This window comes from Muntiacus reevesi, chromosome 12 (assembly GCF_963930625.1).
Source record: "Muntiacus reevesi chromosome 12, mMunRee1.1, whole genome shotgun sequence".
In the NCBI taxonomy this organism is placed as follows: Eukaryota; Metazoa; Chordata; class Mammalia; order Artiodactyla; family Cervidae; genus Muntiacus; species Muntiacus reevesi.
Window position 1 is genome coordinate 58,909,241 of NC_089260.1, and position 17,969 is coordinate 58,927,209.

The 17,969-nt window shown below is 44.7% G+C and overlaps 1 protein-coding gene across 2 annotated transcripts in view; it reads left to right on the plus strand.

The window, feature by feature from the left end:
• The window catches only part of PRKDC (protein kinase, DNA-activated, catalytic subunit), a 136,458-nt gene that overhangs the window by 52,540 nt on the left and 65,949 nt on the right, over positions 1–17,969 (plus strand). For both annotated transcript variants that reach the window (XR_010658720.1, XM_065903562.1), the window contains exons 37-46: positions 1,447–1,632; positions 2,002–2,106; positions 2,891–3,058; positions 5,024–5,151; positions 8,370–8,577; positions 13,081–13,259; positions 14,688–14,856; positions 15,051–15,116; positions 16,057–16,129; positions 17,104–17,252. Coding sequence is in view for 1 of the 2 variants with exons in the window: in XM_065903562.1 (XP_065759634.1) it covers positions 1,447–1,632; positions 2,002–2,106; positions 2,891–3,058; positions 5,024–5,151; positions 8,370–8,577; positions 13,081–13,259; positions 14,688–14,856; positions 15,051–15,116; positions 16,057–16,129; positions 17,104–17,252 (1,431 nt within the window). In the remaining variant the exon portion in view is untranslated. The remainder of the gene's footprint in view (positions 1–1,446; positions 1,633–2,001; positions 2,107–2,890; positions 3,059–5,023; positions 5,152–8,369; positions 8,578–13,080; positions 13,260–14,687; positions 14,857–15,050; positions 15,117–16,056; positions 16,130–17,103; positions 17,253–17,969) is intronic.

Consider the following 17,969-nt stretch of genomic DNA (forward strand, 5'->3'; position numbering starts at 1 on the left):
TGGAAGGTCTAAAACTCCTGCCCAAAGCCTCTCCTCTGTGAGCAGTTAGTGATGTAGTGGATATGAGACGTTGACCCTTGTTCTCATCTCGCAGGGCCCCGTACAACACGGCTCAGCTGTGGGAGCGACCGGCCTTGGTCTCCACCGGCCGTGACTGGGCCAACGCCGCAGTCCCTGTCACAATGCTGAGTCCTCGCTTCCCACACATTCATGTTCTGGCCCCTTTGCCTCTCACACTGAACCTTTGCAGGTCAATATTTAATATGTAGTTGACTTTGGTCTGCGAAACTTAATTTTGAACTTTAAGTTGGTTGGTAGACCATCAAAAATCGTTAACTGTTGCAATGGCCATTCTAAGGCAGAGGCATAAGTTCCTGCTGAGTTAATGAGCTGTTATTGCAAGGAGACTTTACAGCTGGTACCCGAGTCAGCAGGTTGTTAACTACGTGAGAGTCAAGAGCAGGTGTTTCTGATGTGCCCGGTCTCCACAGGTCTGCGTCCTGTACGCCTCTCCCCAGAAAGCTGCGGGGGCAAGTTCTGCACCAAGATGATTTTGCAGCGGGGACTGAGGAGGACATGGGTCTGGGAAGTGGGCAGTCTCCCGGGGCGGGCACTGACCCCCACGCGAGCCCTGGGAGGCGTCCCCCACCCTCCGATGGTGCACAGCCTCCCCTCTCCCCCACCCCAATGCGTTTGATGGCAGCAGTGACGGTCATGAGAACAGCTCAGGAGGGGGACACACTGGGGCGCTGTCCCTCTGCCCAGCGAGAATCCACGTACAGTCCTCTGTGCAGATCTGCTCCCATGGACCACGGCACTAGAGTGCATTTCCTCGTCAAGGGTACCTGTGCCATTCAAACCGTGTTGTTCATGAGCCAAGTATTAAGTTCATGGCCGTCAGTGTCGCCAAGGAAGGAGACATGTGCTAGCTTGCGGCTGGCTCACCTGTGAGCGGTGTCATGGCGGTGGGGATGTTGATTCATGGGTCTCAGTGGGCTTCGGAGAGCGCTGTTGGAAAGGTGGTTTGACAGGAATACATGTGTCCCTGTGTGCATGTTCCTGTGTATGCATGTGCCTGTGTGTGTGTGCGCCTGTGGGTATACCTCTGTGTGCCTGTGTCCCTGTGTGTGTGCACATGAGTGCACACGGTGGTGATGGTGACCGCAGAGAGCTGACTTCCCCTCCTGTGGAGAATGCCCCCACTAAGAAGACAGTAGTGGTTTAAGCCTGAGTTAGTCAAGGGGCTGGAGACCACTGTGGGCCTTTGTAAGAAAGCTCACATGTTAAGTCACATGTGAACTTAAGATTTGAGGAGCTGTGAGGTACATGGCTCTTCTGGAAATAGTGTCTTCATTTTCTGGGAAGAGCTTTGAATGACAGTAAATTCTGTTGCCCGTCTGCTGGCCTGGATGGTAAGTTTCCCTTCCTTTGTCCACACTGTTGCAGGTGAGCGCCGTCCTGAACGGTCTGTTGGATCAGAGCTTCCGGGACCGAGCCAGCCAGAGGCAGCAAGGCCTGAAACTGGTCAGCTCCGTCCTGCAGAGATGGGGGTGCTGTGGCCCGTGGTGGGCTGGGGACGCCACCCCTGACAGCAAAACCGCGGTGCTCACCTTACTGGCAAAAATTCTGCAGGTATTTTGAGAAGCCTTGAAAATGTAATTGTGTCCTTTGCTTGTGTCTTTGAAAATTTAATGGAGGTTTCTTGAAAAGCTCATTGGTTTGACTAATTTCTGATTCACTTACATCTTATGTTTTTCTGTTTTTTTACTTTATTGTCCTTTATTCTCATTGTTTTTTCTTATACTTTATCTTCTCAATGTGTCTTTTACATGCATTGTCTTAGAGGATAGTTTTAAAATATTTCAGAACAGAAACTGTTGACATACTGTTGAAGTCCAAGAACAAATTTATAGATCATTTCTGAAATTTAAAAAGTAGAAAATGTAGTATAGGAAATTAGAAGTACCGTGTAGAAATCTGAGTTTATTTTCCCTCTGTTAGATTGATTCATCGGTGTCCTCTAATACAAGTCACAGTGCCTTCCCGGAAGTTTTTACAACATTTGTGAGTCTACTTGCTGATCCAAAATTGGATCTACATTTAAAGGTAAGAGATTAAAGAGATTTTTTTCAGGTTATGGTCTCCATTTGTTTTCCTGTTTTATATTTTTGTGTATTTGTGATATTTTCTGTTTTTTTTTTAAATTTTATATTATGGAAAATTTCAGGCATTCTCAAAAGCAGAACGAGCAGCACAGAGAACTCCTGGGTCCCTGTTACTGGTTTTTGTAGCCATCAGTCATCTTTCTATCAATTAAGAATCTAAAACATCTCAGTAACTTGGGTCCAGAACTTCATGGACTGTAATTTTAGAGTCCTAAAAGTAACAGTTAGATTTTACTCCAGTAAAGCTTAGCTTCATGAATGTGTCTTGCTATGGATCACAGGATGTTTCTCTGGGATTTTCTGCTTTGTGTGCTTAGTCAGATCTCACATTTCTCAGCACAAGGGGATCTGGGAACTGATGTCCCGCCCAGGGAGGAAGGCCCTGCCTGGGGTCTCCGGGGCCCTGGTGGAGGAGAGTCAGTTCTGCGTTTACCCTTTAGGCTGTCACGATGGTCTTTCCTCAAGGACTTGGGCAGCAGGTTCCTAGGAGCAGCTCTGCTTGTAGGAGGAGAAATCACACAGACTTGTGCTGCCCTGTCTCATGCTCTCGGGCGGCCCTGACTTGGCCACTGAGACTAGAGTGGAAGTCTGGATACGGGGCACATCCCACTGTGGGCGTGGTGTCCTGCAGTGGTCATTGAACTCACTGGCTCCATCTGTAGACAGCAGTCATTACTCTTGTACATGGGCCTGCGGCTAGTCTCATGCTTGTGCTTGCTCCGCAGGGCCAGGCCGTGGCACTGCTCCCCTTCTTCTCCAGCCTCACGGGAGACCGACTGCAGGAACTCAGACGTACTCTTGAGAAGCTCATCGTCTCTCATTTCCCCATGAGATCTGGAGAGTTTCCCCCGGGGACTCTGCGCTATAGTAACTACGTGGATTGTATGAAAAAGGTTTGTTTTCAGTAGTAGCAACTAAAGGTAAAACACTGCTTGTTTTCTGTTAACATTTCTTGGGGAGAAGTAAGTGAAATATGGAGAGAATGTTCTAATTTTAAGGATACTATTGAATTAATTTTGAAAGCTGGGTGTCTGTGGAGGCAGAAGCGTATCTGAATCCTTTGTAACTAATTGTTCCTCAGACTTCCCTGGTGGCTCATATGGTAAAAGCGTCTACCTATAATGTAGGAGACCTGGGTTCAATCCCTGGGTTGGGAAGATCCCCTGGAGTAGGAAATGGCGACCCACTCCAGTACTCTTGCCTTGAAAATCCCATGGACGGAGGAACCTGGTAGGCTACAGTCCATGGGGTCACAAAGAATCAGACATGACTGAACTCTTTCTTTTCCACGTTAAAAATTGTGAGGTATTTTATGCATATAAATATTGTGCAATATTTTATGCATGGTGTGTAAGTTTTGAAGAATAATACCCAAAAAAGCCTAGAAATAAGAATATTACGTATATGGTACAGCTTCTGAAGTTTGAGTAGTGGTTGTTTGAGAAGCATCCCTATAACCATCTCCCGTATTCAGCTGTTAACTTTTTGTCATACTTGCTTTGTGTGTGTGCACGTGTGTGTGTGTATTTGGCTGAAACCTTTGCGAGTTAGCTGCACACGTCCTGGAGCTTCACCCTTGGATGCTTCAGCAGTGCGTCCTGAGCGGGAGGTGCCACGCTGATACCAAATGCAGGAAAGTTCACAATGGTGTCAGACCCTGTGTTCTGTCATCTGCGGTCACACTTCTCCTGATGTCCTGTTTGTCTGGATGTTTCAAATCAGGATCTAATTAACAATTGCTTCAAATTGTCATGTCCCTTGTGTCTTTACATCTGTAAAGTGCTTCCCCATCATCCCTTTTGTTTCTCTGTGATGTTGGGTTTTGGAAGAAAGCAGAGTATGTTCTTAGAGGCTGACCCCCTTTGTCTGATTGGTTCCTTGAGGTGCTTTTTTGTTTCCCTCCCCCTTTGCATTTTCTCTAAACTAGAATTCAGGCTGCAGGCATGGCCATGATATTCAGGCTCACCTTTCTGGCAACAGCCCCACCTCAGTAGGCCTTCTGAGTGACCTCATGTCTGCTGGCTGGTCGCAGTGGTTGCTGCCTCATTTCTCTGTTGCATGGTATATTCTTTCTGCAATTCGAAAGTCATCAGTGGGCAGCAGCACCATTGCACCAGTACCACCTGAGTTTCCTGCTCCCCCACGATCTGCCAGGGACTTGTTAAGTCCACAAAAGTTCTGAGTATATCTATAGTACCTTTCTCTTACTGTAAGTGCAAGCACAAATAATCATGGAATGTTTGAAGAAAGCTTCTGGTCTGAAAAAGACGTAAAACAACAGGAACTGAGAGGGAACAGAGTCAACACGTCAACATAAGAACATCAAAGAGACTGTTCAGAGTAACTTCAGAGACTAGAGACAGTGTCATGTTGAGAAAGAACAAGTGAGGGCTCTTGGAAATTAGTTACATGAGGGCAGAATTAATAAACCTTCACCAAACGGCAGATAAGATTGCAGCTGTCTCCTGAAGCATAGAGCAGAGGGACATGGAGGTGGAAGGTGGGACGTGAGGTGAGAACGCTGGACCCACAGCCTGGGGCATCTGCTGTGTGACGAGGTTGGTGTGAGGGGACACTTGCACCCTTGGCTGGGGCCCAGGAGCAGCCTCGTGAAGGGGAAGAGATGACCCTAAACATGGTCAGAGCAAAACTTTCTGTGAAACTCTGAGGGAATCAAAACTCAGGTATTTTGTGAACATTATATGCCAAGCATTAACTATAGTCACAAAAATGACATATATTGGCATTTGTTAATCTTTGTGAAACTGTTATAATTTACTCTTTTTTATTTGAACTGTCAAAAATCAGTGCAACACAATTATCATCATCATCACCATTGGTGTGTGTTTCTTTCCTAGTTTCTGGATGCATTGGAGTTATCCCAGAGCCCTATGTTGATGGAGTTGATGACAGAAATTCTGTGTCGGGAACAGCAGCATGTTCTGGAAGAATTATTTCAGTCTACTTTCAGGAGGATTGCCAGAAAGTAAGTCACTCATAGTTTGTGATCCCAGGAGCCATAAATGTTTTATTTCTGTGGGAGATTATTATCACTGTGCAGAAAACAGTGAGTGCCTTATTTCAGTAGATGCAGTTAAGTTTTTGACAAAATCCAACACTCATTTACTCATTTATGATAAAAGTGGCAAAAGGTCATCTAAGAAAAACCAACAGCCAACAAAATATAGTGAAAGTCTGAATGTTTTCTTCCTGAGTTTGGGAACAAGTTAAGGATGTCTATTCTTTTCTACTCGATGTAGTACTGGAGGTTCCAGCCGTTGCAATCAGGCAGGCAAAAGAAATAAGACAGTCAGCGTGGAAAGAAAGAAATAGAACTGTATTTATTCACAGATGGCCCAAGGTAGAAAATTCTGAAGATCACAAGAAACTATTAGAACAAATAGACAGTTATAGAAAATTTTTCACACACAGGATCAGTATTCACAAACCAATAGTATTTCTTTATATGAACAGAGAACATTTGACACTATAATTACAAATGTAATTCCATTGATAATAGCACAAAAAAGAATAAAACAGATGGAAATAAATCTAACAAAAGAAATTCAAGACTAGTACACCAAAAATTACAATCTATTGGTTAAGGAAGTTAAAAAATGAAAGATCTGAATAAGTGGAGTGATATTCCACGTGCATGAATTGCAAGATAACAACATTGTTAACATGGTTATTTCTATCTGCATTGGTAGCTTTCATGCAGTCCATATCAGAATTCCAACAAGTCTTATTTTTTTGTGTATAGGAATTGTCTAGGAGTTTCTAATATTTTATGGAAGTGCAAAATACCCCTTAACAGCCAAAATAATTTTGAAAAAGAGAAAATTGGAGGATTTTTCACACCTCAATTTTAAAACTTACTCCAGTGCTACAATTGTCTGTGTGTAATTTTTTTTTCATTTTTAGAGCTTTTTAAGACAAAACAGAGGTAAATGTCAATCCATTGCTATCACTTTTCTTTCTGATGTTCATGCTGTCCCATCTGTGGCCAGTGGGTCCCTGGTAGCTAGTTCCGCAGTGCTTGGGCAGCTCTCCACTGGTCTCTGACTGTCTTTCAGATGCTCTCTGGCCCCACAGATTGTCTCAGGTTCATGTGCACCTGAATCACACCATTTCTCCAGAGAGTCTGTGAAGTGGTGTTTAGAGACCACAGTCTGGGTCCTAGGTGAACTTGGTGCTGCTGGGTTGCAGTGTTCCTTTCAGTTCACACAACTAAAGAATAGTTTGTTTAAGGAAAAGAACAATACTCCGATCTTTCTCTTTCAGTCTTAACATTATGAGTTCTTTATTATTTAACTTCTTTTATTATTCTTTCCCTTACATTGTAGATCTTTATTTTTTCTGTTCAGGATCGATTTAAATAACATTCCATCATTACATAATTATTTCATCCTATAATACACAAAGTATTTTCAAAAATAATAAGAATAATCATAGCTGGATGAAGTTAACATTTTAAATTTTATTTATAATTTACTTAGAGTATATTCTCTGAGGATATAGTCACACTTTATGTTCACTTGAGTGTTTTTCAGTGTGTGGTTTATTTATTTATTTATTTATTTTTTATTAGTTGGAGGCTAATTACTTCACAACATTTCAGTGGGTTTTGTCATACAGTGTGTGGTTTTTATACCACTTCATTAGGTATACTTTAATTAATTTTCAGATCTTAGAAGTTATTTATTTTCTTTTGATTTAATTTTGTTTTTGAACACATAAAGTACATACATGCTTTGAACACTGAAAGTAAGTAATGTGCTGTGTTCCGGAATCTCCTTCTGTCTTGGTCCCTCTTCTGTCATCTTATGCTCCTTCACCTTTTTTTCTGCTTCCTATTTTCTATAGACACTCTGAATCAGCTGTAGAGATCTCTGTTTTCCTTTTTTTTTTTTTTTTTAAAGCAATTGTGTAATTATTCATGTTGTGGAAGTGTTGCAGTGTGTGGATGCAGCCCCTGTTGCTGGGCTCTGGGTCAGCTTTTTGCTGTTGAGAGTAATAGCTCAGTGACTAGAGTAATAGTTCAGTGACTAGAGTAATAGCACAGTGACTAAATAGCTCAGTGACTAGGGTAATAGCTCAGAGACTAGAGGAGTAATAGAGCAGCGACCACAGGAGCAATAGCCCAGCGACTAGCCCTGGCCCTGCCATGTTGTATGTTGCCAGTGCAGCTTTGCAGTGGATCCCTAAGTGTGAGAGCAAAGGTAAATGCACCTTTAGTTGTGCTAGATATCATCACATCATCACATCCCCTTTTGGGGGATGTATTATTTGTATTCCTTTTGGCAGTGTATGTAAGTGTCTATTTCATCACAGTTTTGTCAGAGTATATTGACAAACATTTGGATTTTTTCCAGTGATAACAGGTGAGAAAGAATCTCTCAGTGTCACTCTAATGTGTGTTTCTTCTGTTATGAATGACATGGAACGTGTGTTCATAGTGAATGCTCATTTGCATTGACTTTTCAGTAAACCTTGTGGTGACCATTCTTGCTCTTTTCCCTTTTCCTCCTCCTTCCTTTAGCAGGATGGTCATGCAGAGTTTAGATCTGGAACAGAGTCTGGGCTCACATCACAGAGCTCTTGTAGGTCCAGTTGTGTCCTGCCACCTCGGATTTTTGTGACTGAATTACCTTCAAATCTAGTATTTTTTGTCCTGGCTCATATCTAACTTCATATCAAGATTTTAGAACTGGGAAAGATTTTAGTGGTCATTCAGTCATAACCTCTTATTTTTATAGGCAGGGAAACAGTCTATCCTTAACTTAAAGATTTATAGACTGAATTGTGTAGGCAGTCATTCATAGACTATGTTTCCCTGCTGACTGAGTCTCTTCCTGGGAAGTACAATGGTGGGTCCTTGGTTCATGAGTTTCAGGGTCCGGAACACGTGATGGTCTTCAGCATGGGGTTCTTTGAAGCCTTGCAGGTATCCTCTGAACTGGACCAAACTTGAAAATAAATGAAAATATCCTTTTTCCTAGGCCTAAATAGCCACAAAGGTTTCTGTGGAGATGAGTAAGATCACATGACTTATGTACATATGCTTTTTGTATTTCATGGTTTTATATACATAATCTTTATTTTTCTAATTCATAATCATTAGCATTTACTTGTAGCATAGTGGGCCCTTGCGGAGTATTTGTTTAAAGCCGGCATGTGCATGTAATTTTCCTTTGTTCTTAGGAGTTCATGTGCCACGCAGTTGGGCCTTCTGGAAAGTGTGTACCGGAAGTTCAGCAGGGACGACCTGCTTCCCAGCGCAACCCGCCAGGCGGTAGTGGATCGGGCCATCCTCACTCTGCTGTGGCACTGCGGCCTGGGTGCCCTGAGGGACTTCTTCAGCAGAACTGTGGTGGAGGCTATCGATGTGTTGAAGTCCAGGTTTACAAAGGTATCACAGCCTTTTACTAAGTTGAATGTTAGTAAGAGATGACAGCCCTCCTTGGTCAGTGTCACTAGAAACTGCCGTGTATTCAGCCAGGGTGTCTGCAACTCAAGAAGCGTCCCCTTCATGCTCGGATCTCAGCCTTTTGGCACGTGGCGTCTGTGTCAATTTCCAGAGGCGTCTGTAAAAATGACTGGGAGTGCGGCTTAGACCCACAGGGGTTTCTGTCTCATGGTTCCGAGATCAGAAGTCAGAAGTCCGCTTCCTAGGGCTGTACTTGCTTCAGAGGCTCCAAGGAGAACACGTTCCTCTCCACCAGCCTCTGAATCCAGCATCCCTTGGCTCATGGCCATGGTGATCCTCCCTCCTAGTCTTGGTCACTTGACCCTCTCCTCTTCCCCTTCCTCTTCCTCTTTTTTAAAAAATCCACTGTTTTTCTTTTTTTTAATCGATGTATAGTTGATTTACAATGTTGTATTCATTTCAGGTATACAGCAAACTGTTATATTAATTTGGTGCAAATGTAATTGCAGTTTCAGTCTGTGAATTTTAAAACTTTGTAACTAGGCTCAAACACATCTTTATTAATCAAAGTAGGAACTATTATAGTTAGCACATTTTTGCCAATGAAAAATAAGTTTGTTTATTCTTGTAGCATAAAAATCCATACTTTGGGACTCAGTGATTTCTTGGGAAGCATTTTCTGTCTCCTGCTGGTTGTGGAAGCATTTTCCTTGCAAAAAGTTGTTGAGATGCTCAATAAAGTGGTAGTCAGTCGGCGAGAGGTCAGGTGAATCTGGCAGTTGAGGTAAAACTTCATAGCCTAAATCATTCACCTTTTGAAGCATTGGTTGTGCGATGTGCCATCAGGCATTGTTGTGAAGAAGAACTGAGCCCTTTCTGTTGACCAGTGCCGGCTGCAGGCATTGCAATTTTTAGTGCATCTCATCGATTTGCTAAGCATACTTCTCAAGATGTAATGGTTTTGCTGGGATTCAGAAAGCTATAGTGGATCAGACGGGCAGCAGACTGCCAAATGATGACTGTGACCTTAAGTTTGGCTTTGGGAAGTGCTTTGGAGCTTCTTCTCCATCCATCCCCTGAGCTGGTCATTGCTGGTTGTTGTATGCAGTCCACTTTTTGTTGCATGTCACAGTCTGATCAAGAAATCTTTCACTGTTGTTACATAGAATAAGAGAAGATGACTCTTCAAAACAACCAAGCTTTTTCACCTTTCCAGTTTGCTTCACATACTGAACAATCATAGAATAGTCAACATTGAGTTCTTTGACAGCTTCTCGTGTAGTTTTAAGAGGATCAGCTTCAGTGATGGCTCTCAATTGGTCGTTGACAGCATCCGATGTCTGGGCACTTCACTCCTTATCTGCAAGGCTCTCATCTCCTTTGCAAAACTTCTTGAACCACCACCGCACTGTACATTCGTTAGTAGTTTCTGGGCCAAATGCGTTGTTGATGTTGTGAGTTGTCTCCTCTGCTTTATGACTCATTTGAGCTTGAATAAGAAAAATGGCTCAAATTTGTTTTTTGTCTAGCACCATTTCCATAGTCTAAAATAAATATAAATTACACAGTTATAAGTCATTAGCAAAAATCTTAAAGTGAGAAATATGCATTAAAATGATGTAATGATATATAACATAACCAAATTAAGAATGTATTCCAATATCAAATGGCAGAGTTCAACAGTACAAAACCCCAATTACTTTTGCACCAACCTGATACATATATGTGTGTCTATTCTTTATTTGATTCTTTCCCATTAGAGGTTATTACAAGATACTGAGCATAGTTCCCTGTGCTATACAATGGGTCTTTGTTTATCTGTTTTATGTATAGTTGTGTGTGTGTTAATCCCAAACTCCTAATTTATCTCCTTCCTCTCCGCCCCCTTTAGTAACCAGAAGTCTGTTCTCTATGTCTTTGAATCTATTTCTGTTTTGTAAGTTGACTGTCTCATAGTTTAGATTCCACTTATAAATGATACCATATGATATTTGTCTTTGTGTGACTTACTTCCCTTAGTATGATAATCTGTAGGTCCATCCGTATTGCTGCAAATGGCATTATTTCATTCTTTTATATGGCCAAGTAATATTCTATCATATTCTATCATATTGATGTATGTACCAACTCTTTATCCATTCCTCTGTCAGTGGACACTTGGGTTGCTTCTGGCCTCCTCAGTTCTGTGTAGTGTCTCTCCCTGCCTCTCTCCTGTAAACAAGAGTGCATTTAGGATCCTCTTGGATAATCTCAGAATTCTTTGTTTCATTTCATCTGTCTCATCCCTTCTCTCTTACAAGGTGACAGACCCAGGTCCTAGGCATCGGAGTGTGGGTGTCTTTTTAGGTCTTTAATTCAGCCTCACATAGTCCACCTGTGCCAAGTGTTTCTACTTGCAAAATACATTTATCTCATTCCAGGTCTAAACCCATTACAACGTCAACTTCTATGTCCAAAGAAAGTGAAAAGTGAAAGTGAAGTTGCTCAGTCGTGTCCGACTCTTTGGGATACCGTGGACTGTAGCCCACTAGGCTCCTCCGTCCATGGGATTCTCCAGGCAAGAATACTGGAGTGAATTGCCATTTCCTTCTCCAGGGGATCTTCCCGACCCAGGGAACGAACCCAGCTCTCCCGCATTGCAGGCAGACACTTTAACCTCTGAGCCACCAGGGAAGCTTCTATGTCCCAAAGCTCACCTAAAGATTGTTAGCACCAAGTCCCAGACCTCATCATATAAATCGATATGGGTGGGGTTCTCAGAATGGTGCATTCTGAGGCCACACCCTCTCCATTTGTGGACCTGTGAAGCTAGAAAACACATTATTTGCTTCCAAAATACAGTGGTGGGTCAGGCATAGGATGATCATTATAGACATTCCTGTTCCAAACAGGAGACAATGGAAGGAAGGAATTTGTTTTCCAAAGCAGTTTGAAAATTCAGCCAGGCAAATCCATTAGGTTTCAAGACCTGAGAATAGTGGCCTAGTGTTCTGTGCTCTGGGCCAAAGACTCTGTCCTTGGAGTCATGTCCTTTTTCCTTGCAGGTTAGCATTTGTTTTCAGCTGAGCAGTTTTATCTGTTTCTTGCCTGTAGCATTTGGGGAATATAGCATCCTTTTTGTCATTTCATCTTTTCTTCTTCACTTTCGGTTCAAACTGATCTGAGCTTCTCAGAAACCTGTCTGTCTTTTGCCTGTCTTGGAGATTCCTGCCACGGCCCCTCCCTGGTTCTGGGTCTTGCGGGGGTGGGGGGGCGGTACAGGCTGAGGGGCAGCAGTGAGCACAGGCTTCTTTCCCTGGCTGCACCCGTGGTCTTCTTCAATCAACTTCCCTCACTGTGGATCTCCTCATGGCAGCGTCTTCTACAAGCTGGATAGACTGAGAATTTCCCACATCATCAAGTTCTGTCTAATTTCTCACACATTTTATTATGAGCAGCAAGGAAGAAGCCAGACTTATCTCCAACAAATTTACTTAGAAATCCTTTCAGCTGCATATTCAAGGGCACAGCCTACATTCTCTGCTTTCTGCACAACCTCTGAATACTCTTCAGCTAAGTTTTCTTGCACCATATAGCACAGATCCTCTTTTCTCCAGTTTCTATTTTTTTTTTCCTCCAGTTTCTAAAAACTGTTACCTACTTCATTCTGAGACCTCACCACCAATTACTTTAACTTCTGAATTTCTACTAAAAATAGGTTTGTGACAATGGCCATTCCCTGAGACAGCATTCATTGCTTTTGCTGCCACTGGCTTGCCCTCCACTTCTGAGTGCTCACCATTGGTGCCTTCAGTGTTGACATTTCTAACATTGGCAAGAAATATAGACAATATAGACTTTTTCTGTCATGCATGGCAGAAGTTTTTCCTCCTGTCTTCCCTGTTCAATTCCAAAGCCGCTTATGTATTTTTTTTCATTTTGAAGTAGCCCCCCTACTCTTGGTACCCAAATATATATTAGTTTCCTTAATCTGCTGTAATAAATTACTATAAGCTCGGTGACCTAGAACAACAGAAATCTATGCTCTCACACCCTTGGAGGCCAGAAGTCCAAAATGAGTTTCACTGAGCTGAAGTCAGTATTTGCTACCACACATCAGTACTTATGTTCATGTTTTAGCCCCTGGGTTGTTTCTTACTGAAGTGGTTTAATATCTTTGTTAAAATTATTTTCAATTTAAAAGGCATTGAATATTGACAGACATTCGCTCAGTCCTGTCCTACTCTTTGCAACCTCACAGACTGTATAGCCTACCAGGCTCCTCTGTCCATGGAATTCTCCAGGCAAGAATATTGGAGTAGGTTGCTTTTCCCTTCTGCAGGGAATATTCCTAACCCAGGGATTGAACCTGGGTCTCCTGCATCACAGGCAGATTCTTTACCATCTGGGCCACCAGGAAACATTGAGTATTAAAGTTGATTTATTCAATAAAATATTTTCCATGTTTGATAGGACCAGAGATAATCATTTGTTATATTTTTTTAGCTGAATGAATCTGCCTTTGACACTCAAATCACCAAGAAGATGGGATATTACAAGATGCTAGAGGTGATGTACTCTCGTCTTCCAAAAGATGATGTCCACTCCAAGGAATCTAAAATTAACCAGGTGTTCCATGGCTCAAGCATCACAGAAGGAAATGAACTTACAAAGACACTAATTAAGTAAGGTTTTCCTTAAGTTTATATCGTAGTTAATTTTCTTGATGCATGTGTTTTTACGTATGTGTATAATATGAATACATGCTTGAATACTGAATTTTAATAGTTTTCCTGTGTACAGACTGTGTGGTGGTGGTGTTGCCTCTGTCCATGGTATTCTGCAGGCAAGAATACTGCAGTGCATTGCTGTTTCCTTCGCCAGGGGATCTCCCCAGCCCAGGGGTCAAACTTAGGTCTCCTGCATGGCGTGGCAGGCAGATTCTTTCCACTGAGCCACCAGGGAAGCCGCTACAGAGTTCTTGGATGGAATTAATTCAGCATGTTATTGGGCAGCATGTTTTATCCAATACACATCATCTATAAAGAGTACAGCTTTTTCTCTTATTGTTTTTCTACCATTTCTTCTCCCTCAAGAGCTCAATATGTTTTCAGTGTATGATTTACAGTAAGGCAGAGTTGAGTGTATTTTATTTTCTCTCTCATTTGAAACTGAAGGAGTGTTTCAGCATTTCTAAACAGTGGTTCTGTAAAGCATGGAATAGTCAGACATGTCGTCTCTGAAGCCAGCTTTCTGTGCAGCTCCTGTCTTAGTGCTGAACACAGATGTGTAGGGTCTCACTCTGCAGAGTCCCCTCCACCCCGTGACCCCTCCTCATGTGTGTGCCTTGGCGGTGATGTCACCCCCAGGTATTGGCATCAGTGAAGGTCTTGAGGGCCATGTTTTTCCTTCTGAATCCAACCTCTGAGCACAGTCCCCAGGGCTGGCAGGTTCGTGTTGCTGGTCTCCTGGAGCCAGTGGTTGGGATACGTTGGACTTGCCGGGTGGAGCCACACAGGCCTCCTGGTGACAAGTCTTGCTGCCCTGTGGTCATGGTGACCATCTGAGTATTATTGGAACCTGATCGTTTGCTCCTCGGTCTGCAGCCCTGCAGAGGGTCCCCGTCCCGTAGCTGGGGAGTCCCATGGCTGGGGGGGTTCCTGTAACTGGAGGGGGCGTGGAAGGGCAGAGGCTGTGGTCCCCTGGCTGGGGCGTGTACACTTCTCCCGTCAAGGGCTGGCCAGTGATCCCTTCCGACTCTGAAGGCTGTGCGGAGCAGTTGGGAGCAGTGTAGACAGAGGGGCAGCTGTGTTCTGTTGGCAGTGTGCTCAGGGGGGCTGGCCACTGTGGGCAGGGCAAAGACCGGGCTCCTGGGTGTGCTCAGTACTCCTGTCACCACTGCCACCCACCCTCCACACCCTCGCACGGACCTTGGACTCAGTCATTCAGACCCGGCCTCTTGGAGCCCCTCCTGCTCCTCGAGCTGGGCCCCACACCCCAGCTTCCTGTGCAGTACAGCCCAGGTGTGGGCGAGGGTGTACAGGGCAGGTCCCGCAGTGTGGACTGGAGCCAGTCTCCCATAGAGGGACTGACCCCCACCTGGCTGCCCACAGGCTATGCCATGATGCCTTCTCGGAGAACATGGCTGGGGAGGCCCAGCTGCTGGAGCGCCGGCGGCTGTACCACTGTGCCGCCTACACCTGCGCCATTGCCCTCGTCCGCTGCGTCTTCACGGAGCTCAGGTTTTACCAGGGCTTCCTATTCAGCGAGAAACCGGAGAAGGTAGGCCCCTCTCGACCCCTGGCTGTGCTGCCTGGGTCCCGCAGGGTGGGGATGGTGGTGCTGCTGGGTCCCTCGGGGCGGGGTGGCGGGTCTTCTAGAGCCCAGCCTGGATGCGGACGGCAGGTGCTCTAGTGACATCAGCACCAGGCCTCTCCGCCACTGGGGCATCATCATAGGACTCTTTGCATTTACAGAACTTGCTCATTTTTGAAAATCTGATAGACCTGAAGCGCTGCTACACGTTTCCCATAGAAGTGGAGGTAAGTGAGGCTGCTCATGGTGTTTGCGAGGTAAAAACACTTACCAAGGCTTGTAGGGAAAAACGTAGGGTGCTGAACACTAAATGCTCTCTACTCAAGTCCACTGTGAGCTGTAAACACAGGTGGTTGCTTATAGTTCGAGCTCAGGTATACTCTCAGGCAGCTGTAAAAGGTTGGCCCTGACTCACATTTTCCCTTAACTTGTAAAGGACAGAAAATGCCAGTAAAAGGAGCTGTTAGCACACATCCCCCGAGTGGTCTTCTGAGTAAGCTCCTATGGTCAGTGAGTTGAGGTTCACCCCATGCAAGGTTGGGCCCTGGTGGAGGCTCAGCCAGTCCTGGGCGCCAGGAGCTGGAATAGGTAGGGTGATGGGGAGGACGCTCAGTCTCTGCTGAGCTCAGCAGACGCTGGGGTTGCTGCAGCCTCTCACAGCCCAGGGCAGTGGATGGGCAGAGCAGGTGCGAGGGGAGACTGGCACTCTGTCCTGCACGACCGACCTCCGCCCCACCCTAGTGTGGCTCGGCTGCTCACAAGCTCAGGTGAGTGGTTGCTCCCTGCCCTGTGCCCTTTTGGAATAAAGCTAGGACTGTTTTCTAGGCCTGTGTTCAAAGAACTAAGACATCACATAGTCACACTAGTCTTTGGGGCGCTCAGACACTATGTGTTACCTGTGAGTGTCTGGGAGCTCTGTGGAGCTCTGTGGTCTGTCATAGCTGTGCAGTCGAGGGCCTGAGGCTCCTGACCAGACCTGAGGCTGGAGGAGCACCACCCGCTGAGTCCCAGAGCTGGAGGAGCACGGGCTCTCGGGGTCTGTCTCTGTGGGTGTTTTAGTTAGTTTTGCTTAAAATGAGTAACAGTGGTTTTTGTCAGACTGCTGCAAAAATAGAAACTATGTGACCCTGAGTCTAAAATTTTAAATTGTCTGTTTTTGCCTAATAGGTTCCTATGGAAAGAAAGAAAAAGTACATTGAAATTAGGAGAGAAGCCAGGGAGGCGGCAAATGAAGATGCAGGTAGGACATTTCCAAAATGATGAGGAAGATTCCAGTATATAGATGGTATTTTAAATACCCCAGCCTTGAATTAGATTTGGAAATTTTTTATTTTCAAGTGGTAAATAGAATTGTACTTTGAAAGAAATGCAGTTAGTTAAAGCAGCACAGAAGCATCTCAGCGTAGCCAGAGGAGTTCAGATCTGGCTCACTTTCTTAACACATGCAAGATTGGTGTGCTGTTCGCTTTTGGATTCTGCTTGTATGTTACTCAGACTCGTCTCCCTGGGTTTACTGCAATGTCCCGGAAGGGGGATCTTGGCCTCGAGGTCAGCATGGCCCGAGAGGCTTTGTGTAATGCCACTCTCTGAAGAGAGCTCTCCTAGCCTCTGTATTTACTTACTTGCCTGCATCAAGTCTTACTTGTGACGCTCAGGCTTAGTTGCTCCATAGCATGTGGAATCTTAGTTCCCTAACCAGGAATTGAACCCGTGTCCCCTGCCTTGGAACGCAGACTCTTAACCACTGGACCCCCAGGGAAGTCCCTGGCCTCCCTATGTAGAATCAACCCTCTGTCCTTACACGTGTTCCTGGTTTTAATTTCTGGCTTAATTTTTCTTCATGGCTTTTTCTTCACCACCGATTCAAAGATAAAATTTGGATCAGTTTTCTAAATTCCTTACATACGTTGGATTAGTTATTTATCAGTAATACCTGTAGCCACATTTATGTTAGGCTTTATGGGCAGAATGTGCATCATCAAAATTTTAAATGCAAGAAGTTCTGTTAGCATCACGTCCAAAAACTGGATCTAGTGTGACTTAATGTCTTTGTTTTTGCTGACGAGTAACTGCTCAGGGATTCCAGAGCACCTGGATGGCAGGTGAGGAGTACCGATTTAATGAAAGTATCCTAAATCCAGGAGTCACTTGATCTTCGAGACACACGTGTCTTACTGACTTGAGTGACGGTGGCTCATCCTCTTTTTCCTTCAGGTGGCCCCCAATACATGTCTTCACTATCGTATCTGGCAGACAGCAGCCTGAGCGAGGAAATGAGTCAGTTCGATTTTTCAACTGGAGTCCAGAGCTATTCGTATGGGTCCCAAGACCCTCAGTCCAGCGCTGGTCATTTCCGGAGACGGGTGATTAAAGAGTGTTGTTGGTGTTGGGAAGGAAGGGGCACCCCAGGATAGTGGGGCCCCAGCCCCTAGTCCAGGCACAGGGTTTTAATGCCACCAGCCCAGGGCAGGGGCAGTGGGGGGATTGGTCACATTCCCGGCTCCTCCCGGGGTCACAGTTGATGTCAGAACCGTGTGTCTGTCATCAGCGTTCCTGGCCCAAGCAGAACCTCCTCCTTGGAGGCTGGGGCTCCAGGGAAGGAGTGTCTGGTGGTGGGGGCAGGCTGTGACCTTTACTTGTCCAGTATGTCCTCTTGGAGTTTCCTGTGCTGCTTTTTCCTGGAAGTGATCGTGCTGGGACACGTCCAGATCAGTTGCTCCGCCCCATGTGTGTGATACCTCAGTTCAGCATCCTGTGTGTAAAATGATTATCCCTACTCTTTTTTTCTTAAAAAGGATCAGGAATTTTTAAAATTCTATTTTTGATTAAAATTTTGAGGCAGATTAAGTTCACAGAAGTCCTCAGTACTTTTCAAAGTACTGACAGCACAATAGGAAAACACATACCCTGTGATTATACTTCAGTTGCTCTACTTTCTACAGAAAGTAGCAGCTGAGAATCATGGAGACTGTTGCTCTCAAGACGTGGAGTGTTCTGGGGCCACCAGGACACGTCTGAAGAGATGTGTGTGTAGAGAGCAGCGGGTCTTCAGTGATGCCCTGACTTCGGTGTGACCCCAG